At 32.8% G+C, this 19,084-nt stretch overlaps 1 protein-coding gene across 2 annotated transcripts; it reads right to left on the reverse strand.

Annotated features, from left to right (window-relative positions):
- Positions 1–125: 125 nt before the first annotated feature.
- On the reverse strand, positions 126–18,667 carry LOC145328763 (facilitated trehalose transporter Tret1-like). Of its 2 annotated transcripts, none has more exons than XM_080172591.1 (19): positions 18,510–18,667; positions 17,823–17,955; positions 17,275–17,336; positions 16,637–16,685; positions 15,654–15,701; positions 14,845–14,909; positions 13,799–13,883; positions 12,694–12,779; positions 12,138–12,173; positions 10,722–10,820; positions 10,129–10,198; positions 9,380–9,450; positions 8,318–8,373; positions 6,938–7,060; positions 6,306–6,400; positions 5,710–5,768; positions 4,504–4,568; positions 2,259–2,348; positions 126–260 (listed from the first exon to the last, which is right to left on the reverse strand). In XM_080172591.1, the coding sequence occupies exons 1-19, from the start codon at positions 18,558–18,560 to the stop codon at positions 191–193; spliced, it is 1,413 nt and encodes a 470-aa protein (XP_080028717.1). In that variant the 5' UTR covers positions 18,561–18,667; the 3' UTR covers positions 126–190. The 2 variants fall into 2 exon arrangements, with proteins under 2 accessions (XP_080028717.1, XP_080028718.1); XM_080172592.1 differs by lacking the exon at positions 9,380–9,450 and adding an exon at positions 9,477–9,547.
- Positions 18,668–19,084: the final 417 nt, after the last annotated feature.

The raw sequence follows: 19,084 nt of genomic DNA on the forward strand, positions 1-19,084 counted from the left end.
TCTTAAATATTAAGATGTATAAATGCCCTCAACTTTTAAAGTTAAAATCTGATTTACTTTAGACTGAAGAGGGTGTTATTTCCATCGAAATATATTTCAAAATAAATTGTGAAAAAAAAAGACTATTTAATATTTATAATATTTACAGTATATTTAAAAATCGACAAAAACATAGGTTATTTAATTATATTTAAACTTTAATATTGGATTTAGTACTTTTCTTCTCCATTCCTCTTTCAATGTTGGTCAAACTCATTCCTCTGTGTTTTTAAACAAAAAGTATTTTCAAGCTTTTTATTATAAATTTTTAGAGAAAATAATTTGTAAGCTTTGTTATCTTAATATACAAAAACTAGCGGCTACGCCTCTAGGGGCACTTGAGGAGAGGGGAGTTGAATTTGATAACCCAATATTTTTTTAGATTTAAAAGAAAAGAAAAATTTGGGTTAGGCACCGCACCTCCATTTTTTCAATTAAAAAATTAAATTTTTAAAAAATGTGGGGGGGATTTTTTTCCTAGGGCTATTTCTCTTGGGAAGATGGTGTTATCCTCCCCCAAAATAGTTATAAACCTTCCCCGGACTTCTGAGAACCTACCATGTAAAGGAGAATCTGATCGGTTTAGCAGTTAGCGAGATCCTTCAGTTCAAACATACACACAGACATTCTGTTACTTTATTATAAGGATAGTTATGTATCGCATCAAAATATAAACAGCTTTCCGCAGGTATAAAAATGTACAATTATAAGAATAAAACCAGTTTTTTTAAGACCCGAGATGCCAAAGTCATAGGGTAAATTTTTTTATATTATGATTGTACATTTTTATATTCGTAGATAACTATTATACGCGCAACTAACATAGCAGTAGTAGGAACAACTTCAACGTCTTTAGTTATGACGCGGTGAGGGCCGAGAATCGAACACTTCGACTCTCCGACGACGAGTGTTTGCGCTACATGTTGAGCCACGTTCATGAGTTAACTAATTGAAATACTAAACCTGCCCAGCATAACTTATAGGAAACTAACAAAGTAAATAATAAAGTAGATGCTATCAGCTAAATAGCAGCTATAGGAAACTTAACAAAACAAGGATGACAACATCCATAAAAGCGAAGAACTGAAACTGCAGGACAAACAGACATTAACACTTGTATAGTGTCAGAACTGAATAATCATAATATAAATGTATAAGAGTGAAAGCAAAATTGTAAGTAAATTTGTTGAAAAACTGCTTGATTCAGGATAATGTTTATGGACATTAGGGTGGGTCGATTTTGAACATTTTTTTTCTGAGGCCAAAGCGGGGATCTGCAAATGATTTGTATGAGTATAATACACCTCTGGATGATTTAAAATTTATCCTAAGTCTTAAAACTGATGACGACCAGACATTCAATTGTATAGCTATTTGTAAATGGGAGTCAATTTTTTTTGAATCAGAACTATGGCTTCATGGTGCTCCCAGGAAAGGCATTGAGGAGTAGAATCAGGAACTTTTGACCGTTTCAAAAAATCTCGTTCCTAGCCTGAGAAAAACTAAAAAACCTCTACAGATTAGACAATTCTCAATAAACCTTAAAAAATTGTGGTTTTTTAGTGATTTCTAAGGCTAGGAACTAGTTATTTTGAAACGGACAAAAGTTCCTGATTCAGCTCCTCAAGGCCTTTTCAGGGAGCACCATGAAGCCATAGTTCTGATTCAAAAAAAAATTTTAATGTCGACTTTGCATATTAAAAAGTAATGAAATATACTTTTTAGTGGTCGCGTTCTAAAACTCAATTTTTCAAAATTCTTTTTCGGTCAGAAATGTTTTTAAGGTTAATTTTATCTGTTGCATATCCCCTCTTTGTCTAATTCCGATATGAACCCGCCCTAATGGACATACTTACATTTTTATGACTTGATTATAGAGTTGCTTTGCTTATTACATTATGCTTTGTTGTCCCAGGAATCAATATACCAAAAATCAGATCAATCGGATGATTAGATCCCATCAAAATTTGTTGTTAAAAAAGTAAAAAAATCAACATGTTTAAAATGGACGTACGGACATTTTGGTGATGATTATAGAGTTGCTACGCTTGTAAATCGTACCTAACTATTAAAGGAATCACCATGCAAAATTTCAAATCGATAGGACAATTCTAACATGCCTAAATTAACGAAAAAAGCTATCCGTTACGGACGGACGGACCGACCCTAATTAAAGAAAAGCTTCGCTTTTAAAAATGTGAAAATATTAGAGTGTTTTCCTGTTGTCAGGTATAATACAGAAACCATAGACAGCCAGTAACAGAGCTTGGATGGAAAACCAGAAAAAGCATCCTTCAACTCCTACCAATCTAAAAATTATAAATAAATATTTATTTGTCGCATCATATTATAGACAGTTATCCACGGATATTAAAATGAAAAGTTATAAGATTAAAACAAGTTTTGTTTGCCCCGAGGGGCCGGACGTTCGGAAAACAAAACTGGTATTAATTCTACGATTTTCATTTAAATTTTTAATTTTATCTATAACGACATGTACCTTTAGCAATTCGGCCGCTATTAGACTTTAAATTTCCACATATTTTTAGTAGCGAAGCTACTCTATAATTCACTTTGTCCGTCCGTCAGTCAGTCAGTCAGTCCGTCAGTCCGTAACGCTATGGGGGAAATGGGATTTACTCAGCTCCTATAAAAGATAGAATGCTGAAATTTTTTGACAACATTCCCATTATTAAGGAGCACAATTGACTATAAAACATCATTTGCGGTCGGACCGATTTTTAGCAGGTTTTAGGCTATTTTTATATTTTTCACATTTTTCTCTATATCTTCAGTGTTTATGGTCCGATTTTCAAAATTTTTTCAGTTACAGATATCAAAATTAAATTTCCTGTCGTTTAAAGAAACAATCATGAAGGCCAGACTGCCTTTTTAGCAGGTTTTAGGCTATTTTTATATTTTTCACATTTTTTTTCCATATCTCCAGTGTATGGTCCGATTTTCAAAAATTTTTCAGTTATAGATATCAAAATTAAATTTCCCGTCTTTTAAAGAAGACAACCATGACGGCCAGACTGCCTTTTCAGCAGGTTTTAGGCTGTTTTTTTTATATTTTTAACATTTTTCTCCATATCTTCAGTGTTTATAGTCCGATTTTCAAAATTTTTTCAGTTGTAGATATCAAAATTAAATTTCCCGTCTTTAAAGGAAATAACCATGACGGCCAGACTGCCTTTTTGGCAGGTTTTAGGCTATTTATAAATATATTTAACACTTTTTTCCATATCTTCAGTGTATATGGTCCGATTTTCCAAATTTTTTAAGTTTTTAAGGATTTAAAAATTAATTTTTTTGTCGTTTCAAGAAAACAACCATGGCGGCCAGACTGCCTTTTATCAGGTTTTTGGCTATTTTTATATGTTTTACATATTTCCAAAGATCTTTGTTTATTTTGATCCAATTTTCAAACTTTTATGGGATATCAGTATTAAAATAATTTTTCCCATTGTTATGAGCATCTTTAATATAATTTACTTTGACCATCGTCATCATACAAAATAAAACAAGGTTTCATATTTATCTTATCCAATAAATCTATTCTTGATTTTAGTAAAAACCTTTTAAATCTACCTGTACGTATTCCCATCTACGATTTTTTGTGCTTCGCTACTTATGGATGTTGTCATCCTTGTTCATATATAATCGATACCAGCAACTTCTATCGTAAACTGTACCAGATCAAATAGTTATAATATCGTATTATAAACAGCTTTCCGCGGATATAAAAATGTACAATTATAACACCAAAACTAGTTTTTTTTGCACCAAAATGTCAAAGGCACGGGCTACATTTTTATATTCGTAGAAAACTGGATATAATACGATATGATACATGATTTTTCATTATGTTGTAGAACCGGTTATAATCCAGCGGATATTAATCGGTTTCATAGCCATATTGGAAAAAGTTATCCTTGTTAACATAATCGCTCTATTACACAAAGTCCTTACAAAGCTCTAGTAAACTCCTCTCTTTCCCTTTAAAAAAAATAATGGAGGGGAGAGGTTGGTTTTATTTCTTTAGAACAGGTTAGGTACTTTTATATTGGGTACTAGCTAGCCCCGCAGGGTTACGACTCCTCCATGGATTAGGCATAAAAAAACACATTCTTATACTTTAAATTTACTTAAAAATAAAAGGTGGGGGGGACTATGGCGCTCAACAGGCAACCTGTGTGGAAGAACAATAAAAACTCAGAGAAGAAGGGGACATTGGGCTGTTTATTACACTAGTCCCCAAAGTTTTATAATAGCGTTTTGTTATTAGTTGACTTAACAACTTTAGGGACTTTTTACTGGTTAGTTTCCTTTAAATGAGTGTCGAAACGTTTTAGCCAATAGTTGTGATCTACAGAAGGCTCAATTCTTTGTATCATTTTTGGGGAAGTACATTCATTTATCGACCATTGCCTTAACCCTTAAGATCCTTGAGGAAAAACTTACTCTAGAACATAGGGATAAATAGCTGCTTGTATAGCGTTGCCTCCCATACCAAGACACGTTACAACTCCTTCACACAGAATATTAAGTTCAAGAATATACAGCGGTTACGCTCCTAGAGGCCTCTAAGGGCTCGTGAGGGGGAGGGGGTATTGATTTCGACAACCCAATTTTTATTTTAGCTTTAAAAAGAAAGTAAAAATATTTTACCGGGGGGGGGGGGGGCTATTTCTTTTAGGGGGTTGTTTTAACTTCCCCCAAAAAAGTTATAAATCTTCCCAGGACTTATGAGAAGCTACATTGTAAAGGATAACCACATCGGTTCAAAGGTTAGCGAGAATCTTCGGTACAGACATACACAGATTTATATCCTGTTACTTTAAGAATTTTATGGTTTTATATTTTTTTCACATTTAAAAAATGTACAATCTGTTCTTAAACTTGCAAGAAGTTACAGCTTGCTTACAGCTATACCAATTGAATTTAATTTCTTATGCTAAAGCTTTGCTTTAGGGGAGAGTATAGTCCAAAAATTGTATCGATATTGTTAATAGATTCTATGTGTCTAAGTATAAATTAAAATCTATGTATCCCACAAATTTCGGATCATGGAAAGAAAACCAAAGTAGCAGGTTTCGTCGTATTTTCGCAGTAGCTTTTCTCCTATTTCTAGCCATTGCGGGGGGCTCGAACCCTGCAGGGCCAATTTCATAACCCTGTGGGTCAATCATTAACATTTACCTAACCCAACCTAAAATAACTTATCAAAATCTATTGTGAAAATACTATGAAACCCGCTACTTCGTTTTCTTTCCATGATCCAAATTTAATTTTAATTATGTTTAAAGAGGGAAGTTAAGAAGTATTTATATATTGCATTGAATTTAATAGACTATAACCTAGTCATAGAGTAGCTGCACTACTTATACCAAGTTTATCATTTAATTTCAGGAAGGAAGGAGACAATGGGCTGTTTAGTACACTGGTCCCCCCCCAAAGTTTTGTAATAACGTTTTCTAATTTGTTGGCTTAACAACTTTGCGGACTTTAATGAATTTTGATTGATTAGTTAAGTTGAGTGTCTAAACGTCCATACCACAAATTGTAATGTACAGGAGGGGTAATTTTGTTTATCATCAATAGGGATGTACATCAAATTATCGGCCTTTAGATCCCTAATTTAATTTATCTTTGGACTTTGTATTCTGTTCCTTGTCCCAAAGATCGTACAGCTGTAGGAAATACTTCACCAGCCAAAAGATTCATCACTGTATTGCAATCAAGTTTTCAAAAAGGATATATAATTACTTGGATCTTACACCAGATTTTCATGTTCTTTAATAAAGTGATCTCTGCAGGAGGCTAAAATAACAACCCCCCCCCCCCCCACCCCCTTGCCTTCCTTCACCCGATCCTCTTTCCTCCTACTTGATAAACGACCCAACCATTAAATGCGAGGGGAAATAATTGCAACCTAAATTGACGACAATTTTGCTCCTGTTATATCATCCACGTTTATTCTACATATAATATTTTCGATCATTTTTCACGACAAAACTATTCGACCCGAGATATAAAAGTATGTAATGTTTGTTGTCATTGTGAGGCTATAGAGGCAAAGCAATAAGTCAGTCAAATTTAGTAACGTTAATTTTGTTATGCTACTCGTAAAATTGATAGGCAGTTTCCCCTAAAAGGGCCTAGCGACCACAGAACTACCCCCCCCCCTCCCTTCCTATCCACAACCCTCTTTAATTTTAAGTTTTATATTTTTTCAACTTTTTGATGATTTTTTGAAAATATTCCTGTAACACAACCAAATGAATGGGACATAAACATGAGAAGAATAAGAGGGAAGGGTAGGAACCCCAGCCAGTTAGGACTTTCTTCGTTCATCTCCCTAAAAAAACAATAATCTAATAAATAAATTCTCTGAAAGGGCAGACCTTAAACCAACTAAAGACATCTGTAACGCTTCCCTGAAAAAAATCGTACTACTTTATATTATAGGATTATGTAGTTTACATGACACTAAATGTAAATTGATAAAGTTTAGTGGTGAGAAAAAGCAGAAAATTCACCATGAAAAAGGGTCTAATAATTATAAAAGAAACTTTGTTATAAATGAAAAAAATGCTATTATATCTACTTTTATTTCTATATTAATGTGCCAAATCCTTGTAGGATGTTTATTTTTCATAAAAAAAGACCACATTTAAAGTTTTTTTTTTATAATAGCATAAATTTATTTTGACCTTTTCAAACTAATCTTCCTAATGTTAATGTCTGCTTTACTGAATTTACATTGTGCCAAATCCTATAAAATTATCTTAGCTACTTAATTCAACCCCACTCCCACTGAAATTTATGGTGGTGGATCGACTTTCTACATTTTTTAAATGCTCTTGTTGTCTCTAGTGGCGCAGCCGCTGTTTACCTGTACAAAGTAATGCTGGCAATTCCCATAGCACACACAGACAAGGTGAACGCACAACCAGAGAAGATATATTTTCTATTCCCTTTTTTGAGGGCTACAGACGAAAATATACCAAGCACAATCCTTAAAGGAAAATAGTTGAAGTAAAATTTTTAATAAAACCCATACATTACAGGGAGGGAGGGGACATTACGATGATTATTATCATAGTTTATTATTTAGAAGGGGTTATTTTATCTAATGTCATAATGGATTTACATTACACAGTGCGTATGAAGGTGCTTTGACTTTTGTGTCAGAACCTAAATTGGGACTATATATTATTTATTTAAGGCTGAATTTCCGTGACCTTAGCAAAGCAACTGATAAAAATGGCCATGAATCAACTCACTTAAGGAGTGGTTTTATGAAGAACTTTATAAAAGCAAACTTGTTCAAAATTTTAAATAAATAATCTTTGCTTTTCTTGTCATGATTATGCGGTAACTCCTAATGGATGAAAATTGAACTTGAAATTTTCAAATTTAATTTTCTCAAAAACGGCTGCATTTTAGATTTTATTGAAAAGTGAAATGAAGTTAGCTAACCTAGGGTAATGAAATGCACTATGTCCCAATTTAGGTTCTGACAAAAAAGTCAAAGCACCTTTAAACGCACTGTGATTAATTTATCGGCCATTGCCTTATCCCTTTAGATCCCTGCATACAATGCTTTTCCATAATGATTTATGTTTTAAACAAGTAACAATAATCGTTTGGAGTTCTTAATTCATTATGTGTTCATCTTGAACATAATTCTCCAGAGCTGGATCTTTTAATCGTTTAGTGGTTTAGTTCACCCCGGTTTGTACTGGGCGCGCTGGTTCGCCCATTCCATTTTGATTTAAAGATTGAAATCTAATAATATCTAGGTGCACCGAACTGGATCGCCCCGATTTAGCGCACCACTAAACGATTTAAAGATCCAGCTCTTGTTAAGTATTGAAAAGAGTGATCAACACAGTTTTTTTTTATATTAAATATGTCATTTTTATTTGATAAGTCCGGTACACAGTGTTTCAATGTTTAATTTCAACAAATCATCAGTTGGTTTATAAATAAAAAGACATGATATACAAATGAGTGAAAAATTGAAACTGACTATTGAAGCATAATGGGAAAATTTTTCGTACAGTAAAGGTAAGTTATTTTTGAAGCATAGTAGCATCTCTATAAGTATCCAATTCCCTCACTGACTTGTTCCCTGTAAGGGAGAACCATATCAGTTCAAAGCAAAATCCTTTAGTACAAACAGATAGACATCCTGTCACTTTGTAATACGGATGTACATATATAAACATCTTCATCTACACATGTATGACCGCTTATGGTCTTGTTTTACCTAGTAGCACCCACTAGTACCGGGGCCAATCTTGGATCAAATGAAAGATTAGCATCCTAGAAACATACAAAATTTATATTAATTCAACTTATAATAAAAAGTTGCAAAACAGTAATTATTTGTTAAATTGAAATTGGTTAGAGCTGGATCCTTAAATCAATTCGATGTCACTGCCGATGCCTCTAGTGAGCCGTTTTGAAAGCAGATCACCTAATATCAATCTTCAAAATGGCAGTGGTGTTTCCCGGCTCACCACTGACATTTTGATTTAAGGATCCATATTTTATTAGCAGCACTGGCAGCACTAAATGGTTTAAAGATCCAGCTCTGATTATTTTTCATAGTTGATAATGCTACTTTTGCTATGTCCTTAATGTAATGGGAGAAATTTGAAATGTCTCGATATTAGAAAGATTTTTTGTGAAGATATCCCCTCAATATATAATTCAATAATTAAAAACATTAGAGAATATAGAAAATTAAAAGAAAGTAAAAATGATGATAAAATTTAAGTCCAAATATTAGAAAAACATTAAAAATATGAACATTTAAAATATCATATAAACTTGTAAGTTTTTTTTCTGTAGCAAAGGATCTTGCTACAGTTGAACCGATATGGTTCTCCTTTACAGTAAAGCTTCTTTTAGGTCCAGGAAGAATTATATCTCCACCCTGCCAAGAGAAATCCCCCCTAAAAAAATTACCTCCTCAAAAAAAAACATTCTTTTTACTTTTACTTTTAAAAACTGAAATGAAAAATTGGGGCGTGGGGTGAACTCCTTTCCCTTCAGTTCCCCGCCCTAGAGGTTTCTAGGGGCGTAGCTGCTATTATTATAAGAAATAGAACAGGAGAGGGAAACAGGGAGAACACAGGACAAGACCATCCAATATTTGCAAGTCATATCCCGTTTAACACACATTCACCGAGCAGAATGTTAATTCAAACTCAGCTTTATTTGGTACAGCTTAATTTCATAATTTTTTTGTATTTTCCATAAAGTTGTGTGTAAGCTTCTAGTCAAATGCGCTTTATGAATACAAATCTTACAAAACCTCTGTTACCTGAAAAATGTTGATCATGTAAACGTTCAGCGCCGAAATTCCAGTAAATTGATGAAAAAACTGCATAAGACCTAAGAAAAATTACAGTAAATATTACCTGAAAAATATTAATCATAAAAACATTGAGGGTAGCTATGCCAGTAAACATGCCAATAAACGCTAAAAAACCTAAATAAAATAGGGCATATTTTCCATAAAGTTGTGTGTTAGTGTTTAGTCAAACGCGCTTATTATGTTAAACTCTGCTTTATTATGGACCATTTCATGTATATACATTTGCAGGTTATAATTAATGACACTTTGACTTAACAAGAGCATTTGACTACAGCCCAACACCCAACTTTAAGGAATTATGCGGAAAGAGACCCTCTTTATCAACCAAAAATATGGTTAATGGTCATGGCTTAATGGATATATTATTACTTGGATCTTACACCAGATTTTCATGCTCTCTAATAAAGCGAAACACACAGCGAAAATAAAATATCGATTCCCCCCTTCCACCACTTTTACCCCATTTAGTCACCTCCTACTGGATGAACAAACTGATTTAAAAATATGTTTCATGTTAGCAAGCTAAATTTTAATAGACGACAATTTTTCCCCTGTCATAATATACACGATTATCGTACATCCATTTGGATGACTTAATATCAAAAGAAGGGGTTGAGCTAAGTGGAGTATGCTAAATTTATATATACGTAAGAATGAAAGATAGACTAACGGACATTTTTCTACAAAAACTGTACCTGAACACATTTGAGCTCTGAAGAACTGCATTGAAAAAATGGTTGATATGATACTAGTTTTTGCACTAACCTAAAAATAAAAAAAAATAATCATAACTTAAATATTATTAATTTCAATAAATGTTGCATGACATGTTTTTATCTTAGGTTGAAAAAAAAAATGTTACTGGTTATTTCCCATAAATGCCTGTCGAGCACTGTAACAACCTCCCTTATTAAATTAGGTGAGGGGGGGTTATTTTGTTTGCCTATGTGGTGCATATACATTTGATGTTCTACCCCTACAGGGCTACCAGCTGTCAATATAATTTGATATATTTTGTTGTCCTACAAATAAGTATTCCAAAAAACAGATCAATTGAATAATTATGTCACATAAAAATTTGCTGTTAAATAAGTTATTAATTAAAATGGACGTACGAACATTCTGGTAACGACTATAGAGTTGCCTAACTACTACAGGAATCACCATGCAAAGTTTGAAATCGATAAAACAATTCTAACATGCCTAAATTAACTAAAAGAGCTAACCGTCACGGACTGACGGACGGACCGACCATAATTACAGAAAGCTTTGCTTTTCCAAATACTACCGCTAATGATTCTTCTTTCTTCTTAATGATATCATTTAACTCTTGTGAAATATCTGCACCAGTTTCTCTGTACCATTGCAAATTTACTTCAGCTTCTTCCTATTTTGGGGGGGTCATTTTTTTCATGTATTTTCCATAAAATTGTGTGTTACCGTTTAATCAAATTCAAAAGTGCTTATTAAGTCAAACTGTTCTTATTGTGAACAATGTATATATATGTATATATATATATATATCTATAATACAAAATAGCTTGATGTCTGTCAGTCCGTCTGTCCGTCTGAAGCTTAAGATCTCAGTAATCGCTGAACCGATTGGGCTCTACTCTTCAGGAAATATACCCCCCCAAACTAAAAAAAAACACCCCCCTCTAAAAAATTAATTACATTTTTTGTAAAATCTCAGTAACCGCTGAACCGATTTGGCTCTACTCTTCAGGGAATATACCTACTGGTCCCCTGGTGGTTTTAAGCTCTTTTCTTGAGGGGTGAGACACCCCAACCCCCAAAAAATAAAAAAATCCCCACTTCCAAAATTTTTTTATTTTTGTAAACAAAAACCAATAATTGGGGTGGGGGAACCCCACTGCTATATGGGGCGAAGCCCCCATGAATCCCCCCCCACCAAAAAAAAATATATTTATTGACAAATTTTAATTTTTATGTATGCGAACAACCTTGGTTTAATTTGACTAAACAGTAACACACAACTTTACAGAAAATACGCGAAAAATATGACCCCTTCTATTAGTTGTAAAACTACTTATTTTCTCACAAAGTTCATATGAAGCACTGATAGAATCTTCCCCCTCCCTTTTATTTTCGAGATTTGAAAATATAAGGGGGGGGGAGCTATTTTTTCTCCTATGACTAATCTATTGTGAGGGGCCCTTTTCCTGAGAGGCCTAAGTTTACTGGGCAATCCAGTACCCAATATAACCTAACCAAACGTGACTAATTAATAACCAAACTATTTAATTTAAAAAACTACGCTAATTTCAATTTATTATAAAGCGTGTGGGGGGGGGGGGGGGTGTTAGAAATTCTCAACAAGTTGATTTGAGTGAAAGCACCCACCTGTGTCATACTATATATCAGAATATAATGGCAAATGATTGTTTATATTACCTTATTCATAAATATGAATATGTTTTTTTTTACTTTTGAACGTAAAATGTTTTTAGATACCCTGTGCCCTGTGCGTCTATCACTCAGGATATTGGAATTTATTGGAATATAATGCAAGGAACTGAGGGCTGTTTATTACACTAGTTTTAATTGTAATCTAAACAAGAAATAATATTGTGTATGATAATTGGGGATGTACATTGTACACCAATTTATCGGCCATTGTCTTATCCCTACAGATTGCTGTCTAAAATGTCAGATATTTTAATGTAAATTAATTTTTGTTTACCTTTTTATTGTGCTGAACTAACCAATACGGTGATTCCTATAAGATAAAAGTAATTTTAAAATTGTGGGTTCACTCACTCTACATTTTTGATAAATGAGGAGGTAGTTTTGTTTGTTTGTTTATTACATTTTAGACCAAGTTAGATTCTATTGGTAACTGGGTTCCGAGTTCGGGAACAGCAGCTTTAGGACTTACGCACGGGCAGGAGTAGAAAGAAGATTCAATTTCGTTTTTAAAATCAGGTGGAAGGGTTCAAAGTTTATCATTTTCATTTTTTTGCCTTTTGAAAACCATACTTGAAAACTTAATGATATTAGATGAAGTGAAACCAGCAGACAACCAAACCTTGATTGCAGGATCTTTGACTGTAAATCCTAACTGTGCATGAATTACTTTGACATGCCTGATAAAGCAGAAGTAGATGTCTTTAGCATAACACGATGTTGTCCAAACTCGAACCCGACACCTCTACGACATGAGCAGGCAGGTACACTCAATCAATTTCATGACATAACATCAAATGAAAATTTTCCAAAACAGTCAATAAATGTTTTACCTTTATGCACATTAGACAACAAAAACTGAGAATTGGTTGAAACAAAGAAATGAAACAAATTTGTCTCCAAGAGTCTATCAAATAACCTACAAAAATCATTTTTTAAAATCATTTCAAGATATGATAAAATTTCAAAAACTCTTAAAAATTAAAAATTGCGGCATTTGAGTATAAATCAAGAGTCTAAAGGGATAGGACAATGGCCGATTAATTAATTTACATCCCAAAAGATGATGCATAAATTACGCTTTCTGTACATTACAATTTGTAGTCGAATCATTTGGACATTCAACATGATAAACCAACCGATCAAAATTCAATAAAAGTCTCCAAAGCCAACGAATAAAAAAAGGGTATTATAAAACTTTGTGGACTAGTGAACTAAACAGACCAATGTCCCCTCCCATAAATCATACTCTTAGAGTTCAGTTTAGATTAGAGTTTCTCATTTTCTTCTTTTTTTTTACAAATGTTTGTATGTTCAGGGAAAAAAGGAAGGAAAATATAAGGGAGGGAAAAGTGAAGGGGCAGTGATACAATTTATGATTTTTCAACATGGATCAAAAATGGTTCTAATCCAAAGTATGTTAACTTGTATTGTAGTCATAAAATGGAAAGATAATTATATACACTTATAGTAATAAAATTTGGCAACCCCCTTTAACATTAAAGACAGATAGATTAATGGCAGACAGACACAAACACTTACAGAATAAATGTATTACATTACACTCGTTGTACAGGATTTGTACTGCTAAAAAAGGGTAAAAAGGTATAAATTGGGTTAGATTTTTAAAAAACAATGATGGCAACATCCATAAAAGGACATATTTACATTTTTAGGACTTGAATATAAAGATGCTTCGATTATAATTTAGTACTTTGTTGTCCTAGTAATCAGTATTCCAAAAATCAGATAACTAGGATTATTATATCTGTCACATAAGATTTTGTTGTTAGAAAGTTAAAAATTAAAAAAGTTTAAACTGGGCGTACGGGCATTCTGGTAACGATTTTAGAGTTGCTACGCTTTCTAAATCTTAACTACTACAGGAAACTCCATGCAAAGTTTGAAATGTTTTGGTTACTTACAATAAAAGGTTACCTAATGAAAATGAGATAAAAAGTCCAGTTGAAATAAATATGGATGGAAAAACTCCCAACGTTCCTCTAATGCTTGGATGTACAATCTAAAAAAATAAAATCTTCAAAATGTTCATTGGATTCGTTTTCTTTAAGAACCACTTTACTTTTTTTGTTTTTCATACATCTTAAATTATGTTTCAGAAAAGAAATTCAAAAAGAACTAGAATTTTAACAAATACGTTGTATAAATGTATAAGGTCATTAATTTTCTTTTTTACAATATTTTAAATTTCAACCTTATTTCAGCAAGAATTTTTATTTAAAATGCATTATTATTTTTAACTAACTTTAAAGCATTTTTTTGAATAATGTACATTGTCAACAAGTCATTGTTGAAATTTTCAACAAATATGTTAATTAATTCAAATTTATTCTTATATGTTTAGCTTAAAAACTACGTACTCAAGCACAACATTTCAGCAGTTTCCCTTATAACGCATTTGCCATTTGGACCTCCAACAAAGCTTTTTTTTGTTAAGATATGGTTATGTTGTTAAAATTTGATTATGGTATGTAAGTCTAAATTGTATAAAGGTTAAAAGAGTCCCGTAGGGATTGTTCCCCCATAAATGCAAGAAATATGGAGTGGGGGGGGGGCGAGGTGTTTTAATAATTTTTTAAAATTAAACATGTTAGAGCTTTTTTTATTTAGAAGTGGAGGAGAACATCTGAGCTTTTTTTAAATTTTTTTTTTGGGGGGGGGGATAAATTAAAAATCAAATTATTTTTTTGGGGGGGAGATGGGGTTGTAATCATCCCTTTACCCTCTCCCCCTCCCCCCTTGACGTCCCTGATGTTATTACCATTTTATCAACTTCAAACTTTGCATTATGATTCTTTTAGCGATAAGGTATGAAAGTAAATCTAAAATTCTAAGCATTGCTAACCTCAGAGACAAGAACCCTAGAACATGAATATCCCATCTAGGCTCCAACTAGTGCTAACTAGTGATATCTAGTGCTAACTAGTGCTAACTAGTGCTATCTAGAGCTAACTAGTGCTAACCTCAGAGACAAGAACCCCAGAACATGGATATCCCAACCAGGCTCCAACTGAACTCAAACATCTTCCTAGAAGTTTTTTTATGGCAATAAATTAGATTATTTTAAGATTAAAGCCATTTTTAAGCCCCGAGATGTCGAAGGCACTAAAAAAACTTGTTTTAATCTTATAATTGTACATTTTTGTATTCGTAGAAAACTAGATACAGTACAATGCAAGACATATTTTTTTCGTATGGATGAGAACTGGTCTAATCCACCGGATATTGATCAGTTTCAAATGAATACAATTATACAAAAACCACCATTTTTTACTGTCATAAAAGGGTAGATTCAAAACTACTGTAAAGCATGTTAATACATTTAAATATTAGACCTTAGATACCTTCCTGAATTCGTCTTGATGAGTAGATTAAGAATCTAAAAACGATATTAAAATATTTTGATCATAGCAAGAGCTATCCTCAAAAGACTGACAATTTTGGTCATTTTAGCAAAATCAGCTAGGGTCAATATTTTTTAAAAATCGTTTTTTGATCCTTAATCTACTCATCAAGACGAATTCAGGAAGGTATATGAAGCCATGCTTTAAAAGAAAAAAAAGATTTCTTCCCCAGGGCGGACCATTCCCCTTTTTTATAAAAATCGAATATGACATATTGCTGAAAAAAAGCTACCACACTTTTTTTTAGTATCAATGGTCTTTATATTATAAAATGAATGGGTTGGAATAGCGTGCCCATTGAATTTTAAAAAAAGTGGTAATTCTGAGTCGATGTAATAAATATATGTACAGTAAAGATAAAATCTTACCTAATAAAAGCACAGAATATGAATTGGCAGTACCCATAAGAATCAGACCTAAAGCAATAAGATTGTATTTTAAAACTTGGATGACAACATCTAAAAAAGCAAAGATCAACCTATCAGACAAACAAACGAACATTGGAAAACATAAAAATACTAAACTATAAATAATATACAAAATCTAATTTCAAATCTAAAGAAAATAAATAATTTCATTTCATATTTGATAATTGAGTTGTTTCGCTTAATAAATCTATAATACAAAGTAGAATGATGTCTGTCCGTCTGTCCGTCCGTCCGTCTGAAGCTTAAGATCTCGGTAACCACTGAACCGATCGGATTCTACTCTTCAGGGTATATACCTATTGGTCCTGTGGAGGTTTTAAGCTATTTTCTTGGGGGGTTATGTAATAACGTAAAAATTGATAAAAATATGTTTTGAATACCAATTTGATAACGAATAGAGTTGGAATATTTGTCTGTTTTATACAATAGTCCTTAAAGTCTTACAATACAGTTTTCTAATTCGATGGCTTAACAACCTTGGAGACTTATATCTAATTTTAATTGGTTGGCTCATTTTGTATAGTGTTCAAACGTTTCAACCACTAATTGTAACCTATAGAACTATAAAAAGAGTAATTTTTTGAAGCATCATTGGGGATGTACATGCAACCCAATCTTTCCCACTTTTGTATTAATTTTGTTGGAACATGATTCCAGTTACGTCATATTTTTCTTTCCCGAAAAAGGGAAGGGGAGAAGAAAAAAGAGATTGGAGAAAAGGGGGTTTTCCCCATCTCTTTTGAAGAGATTTTCTTCCCCCCTTCCCTTTTTCGGGAAAGAAAAATATGACGTAACTGGAATCATGTTCCAACAAAATTAATACAAAAGTGGGAAAGATTGGGTTGCGTCTGTACATCAATTTATCGGCCATTGTCTTATCCCTTTAGATCCCTGATAAGTAGCTCTGGTTGAATTGTTCGTACCTGAGGAAAGAGGAATAAGAGAAATCAATGCCATCCGCCTTCTTCCAAACTTTAAATATAAATTTTTTTTTAACCAGGAATTGAAAAAACTTTTAAAAAATAACGTCTTACAATACAAATGACCAATGATTGCCCAATACACAGGTTAAATTACTTTAATACTATTTCCCTCAAATTGCATATAGATCAAAAACACACTTCTTGAGAAAAGGTTAAGTATGAGTTATAAGAGCCCTAGAGAAACAGTACTACAAAAGGAAAGAGCCCCACAAGGCTAGAAACGCATATTTGTAAAAAAAAATTAAAAATCATTTTACACATAAAGAGGAATAAAAATCTAGTTTCACTTGTCTATCTCTTTAAATTATTCAGCTTACTAATGACAATAGTTTCTAAAGGAGGGAGGGGAAATTGGACTATAAATTACTAATACTCAAAGTTTAATGACGACGTCATCTTAAACGTTTGGTACTAATATCGAATTTAAATAGGTTGGTTCCAAGCCTAAAGTGTCCAAACTTTACAATTAATTATAAAAATATACACAAGGGTAGTTTTGTTTATTATACTTGTGAATGTATATCAATTTATTGTCCACTGTCTTATCCCTTAAGATCCCTGATAATTTGTAGTTGTACCTTATCACTGGAAATGCCTCCAACAATAGCCATAGGTACAGCTACTATAGCAAAACTGGTCGCTAAAATAGGAAAAGTTATTTATCGCATCGTATTAAAGAGAGTTTTCCTAGGATATGGAAATTAACAAAACTTGTTTTAACATTATGAGTTTACATTTTCATATTCGTAAAAAAAACTAGATATAAGTTGACACTTTATGGCTTAATTTTATTATTTGTGAAGTATTGTCTTTAATACGAAACGAAACATTAAATTTTAGTATAGCTTAGAACCGATTAATATCTGCTATATTATAACAACCAGTTCTGGGCCGTATTGAAAGATCATGTATCTTATCTAATTACAGACAATTTTCAACAAACAATAATAAAACTAAATTCATAAAATTATAACTAGTTTTGTTTAACAAACCTTCGGTCCTTCAGGACCAACAAAAAAGAAACTAATTTATTTTATTCTTATCTCATATTAAATAATTTCATTTTTGTTGAAATAAGATTGACGCTATTCTGAATTTCTAAAAAGATTCCTTTAAAAAACTTTACCAATCCAGGAGGCCTCTGTGAAGTCCTGAACTAAATCCCCATCTTTTAACAGTATTGGAATAATACTGGAAGAGAGGGCCACATTTGCTCCAACTATCATGGCAAGTGTGCTGGCAGCTAGTGTCGCAGCCACCTGAAACATTCAAATGGCGATATAAAAAACTCGAATCTTTGCAAAGTGTCTCAAAAAATCAGCCAGGCCATGTGATGTCATAAAAATGAGGGATTATCCATTTCTTTCTTAGAGGTTTTCTTTCTCACTTCTCCTCTCATTCCTCATTTGTTTTGTCCTCACATGGCTGATTTTTTGACACACTTTGTAAAGCTTTAAAAAAAACTCTGATTAAAAAGCACTAATTGAGTACAGTATTTTTTTTTTTTGTTGCTGTTATCATCATTCTTAGTTAACCTCCCCCCTCCCCACCTTTTAATAGGATGAAAATAAGGATGGGTTTCTCACATGCCTAACCCCTGCGGGGACTCTACCTGGGATGAACAAAACCCTGCTAGGCCACCCAGTTCCTATTAGAACTTAACCTAATCTGACCTAAAGTAACAAAAAACGAAAAACAACCCCCCCCCCCCCTCCCACCAAATCTTTATATTTTCAATTTATTTAAAAGTAATGAGGAAGGAGGTTCAGTGCTCGACTAGGCACTTTGAGGAAAATAGGCCAAAATATCTTACTTGTGTCAAATATTTTGAACAAAATTTCTTTAAAACACTTTTCACTACCATTTTGATTTAATATTGTATCAAATATACAAAACATTTAATTGTCTATATCTAGTGTATTAACAAACACTAAGGACAATGTCCTGTATTTAAAAGAAGGAAATTATCAGTGTTTTTCACTTTTATAGACTTTTCATAAGACATGGATATTGATTGGCGTATACATTTTAAAAACGTTTTAATAGAAATTTAAAAAGTTTTTATCTTACTTCTAGCCTTTTTAAGAACTATAACCCTTCAGGATTAGACCTTCTTGACCAGTACAAAACTATTTTTCATTGTTATTTACTTTGATCTGTATGCCAGGGCTCAACAGTATCAGCCAAATTTTATCAGAAACCTTACTAACAGCCAAGAATCTTACATATTGCGTAAGTCATCTAACAAGATTCGGCCTCTACCAAATAGAATATGGAAGAAATTTATCAATCTATTCTATATCTACCTTTAGCCATATTCAGCCTCAAACAAAAACATTGATTTCAGCCTAAGCTTCACTCAGTCAAACTACCACCAGGTACATGGCT

Source organism: Acartia tonsa, chromosome 9 (assembly GCF_053477335.1).
Source record: "Acartia tonsa isolate MP-2025a chromosome 9, ASM5347733v1, whole genome shotgun sequence".
Classification (NCBI taxonomy): Eukaryota; Metazoa; Arthropoda; class Copepoda; order Calanoida; family Acartiidae; genus Acartia; species Acartia tonsa.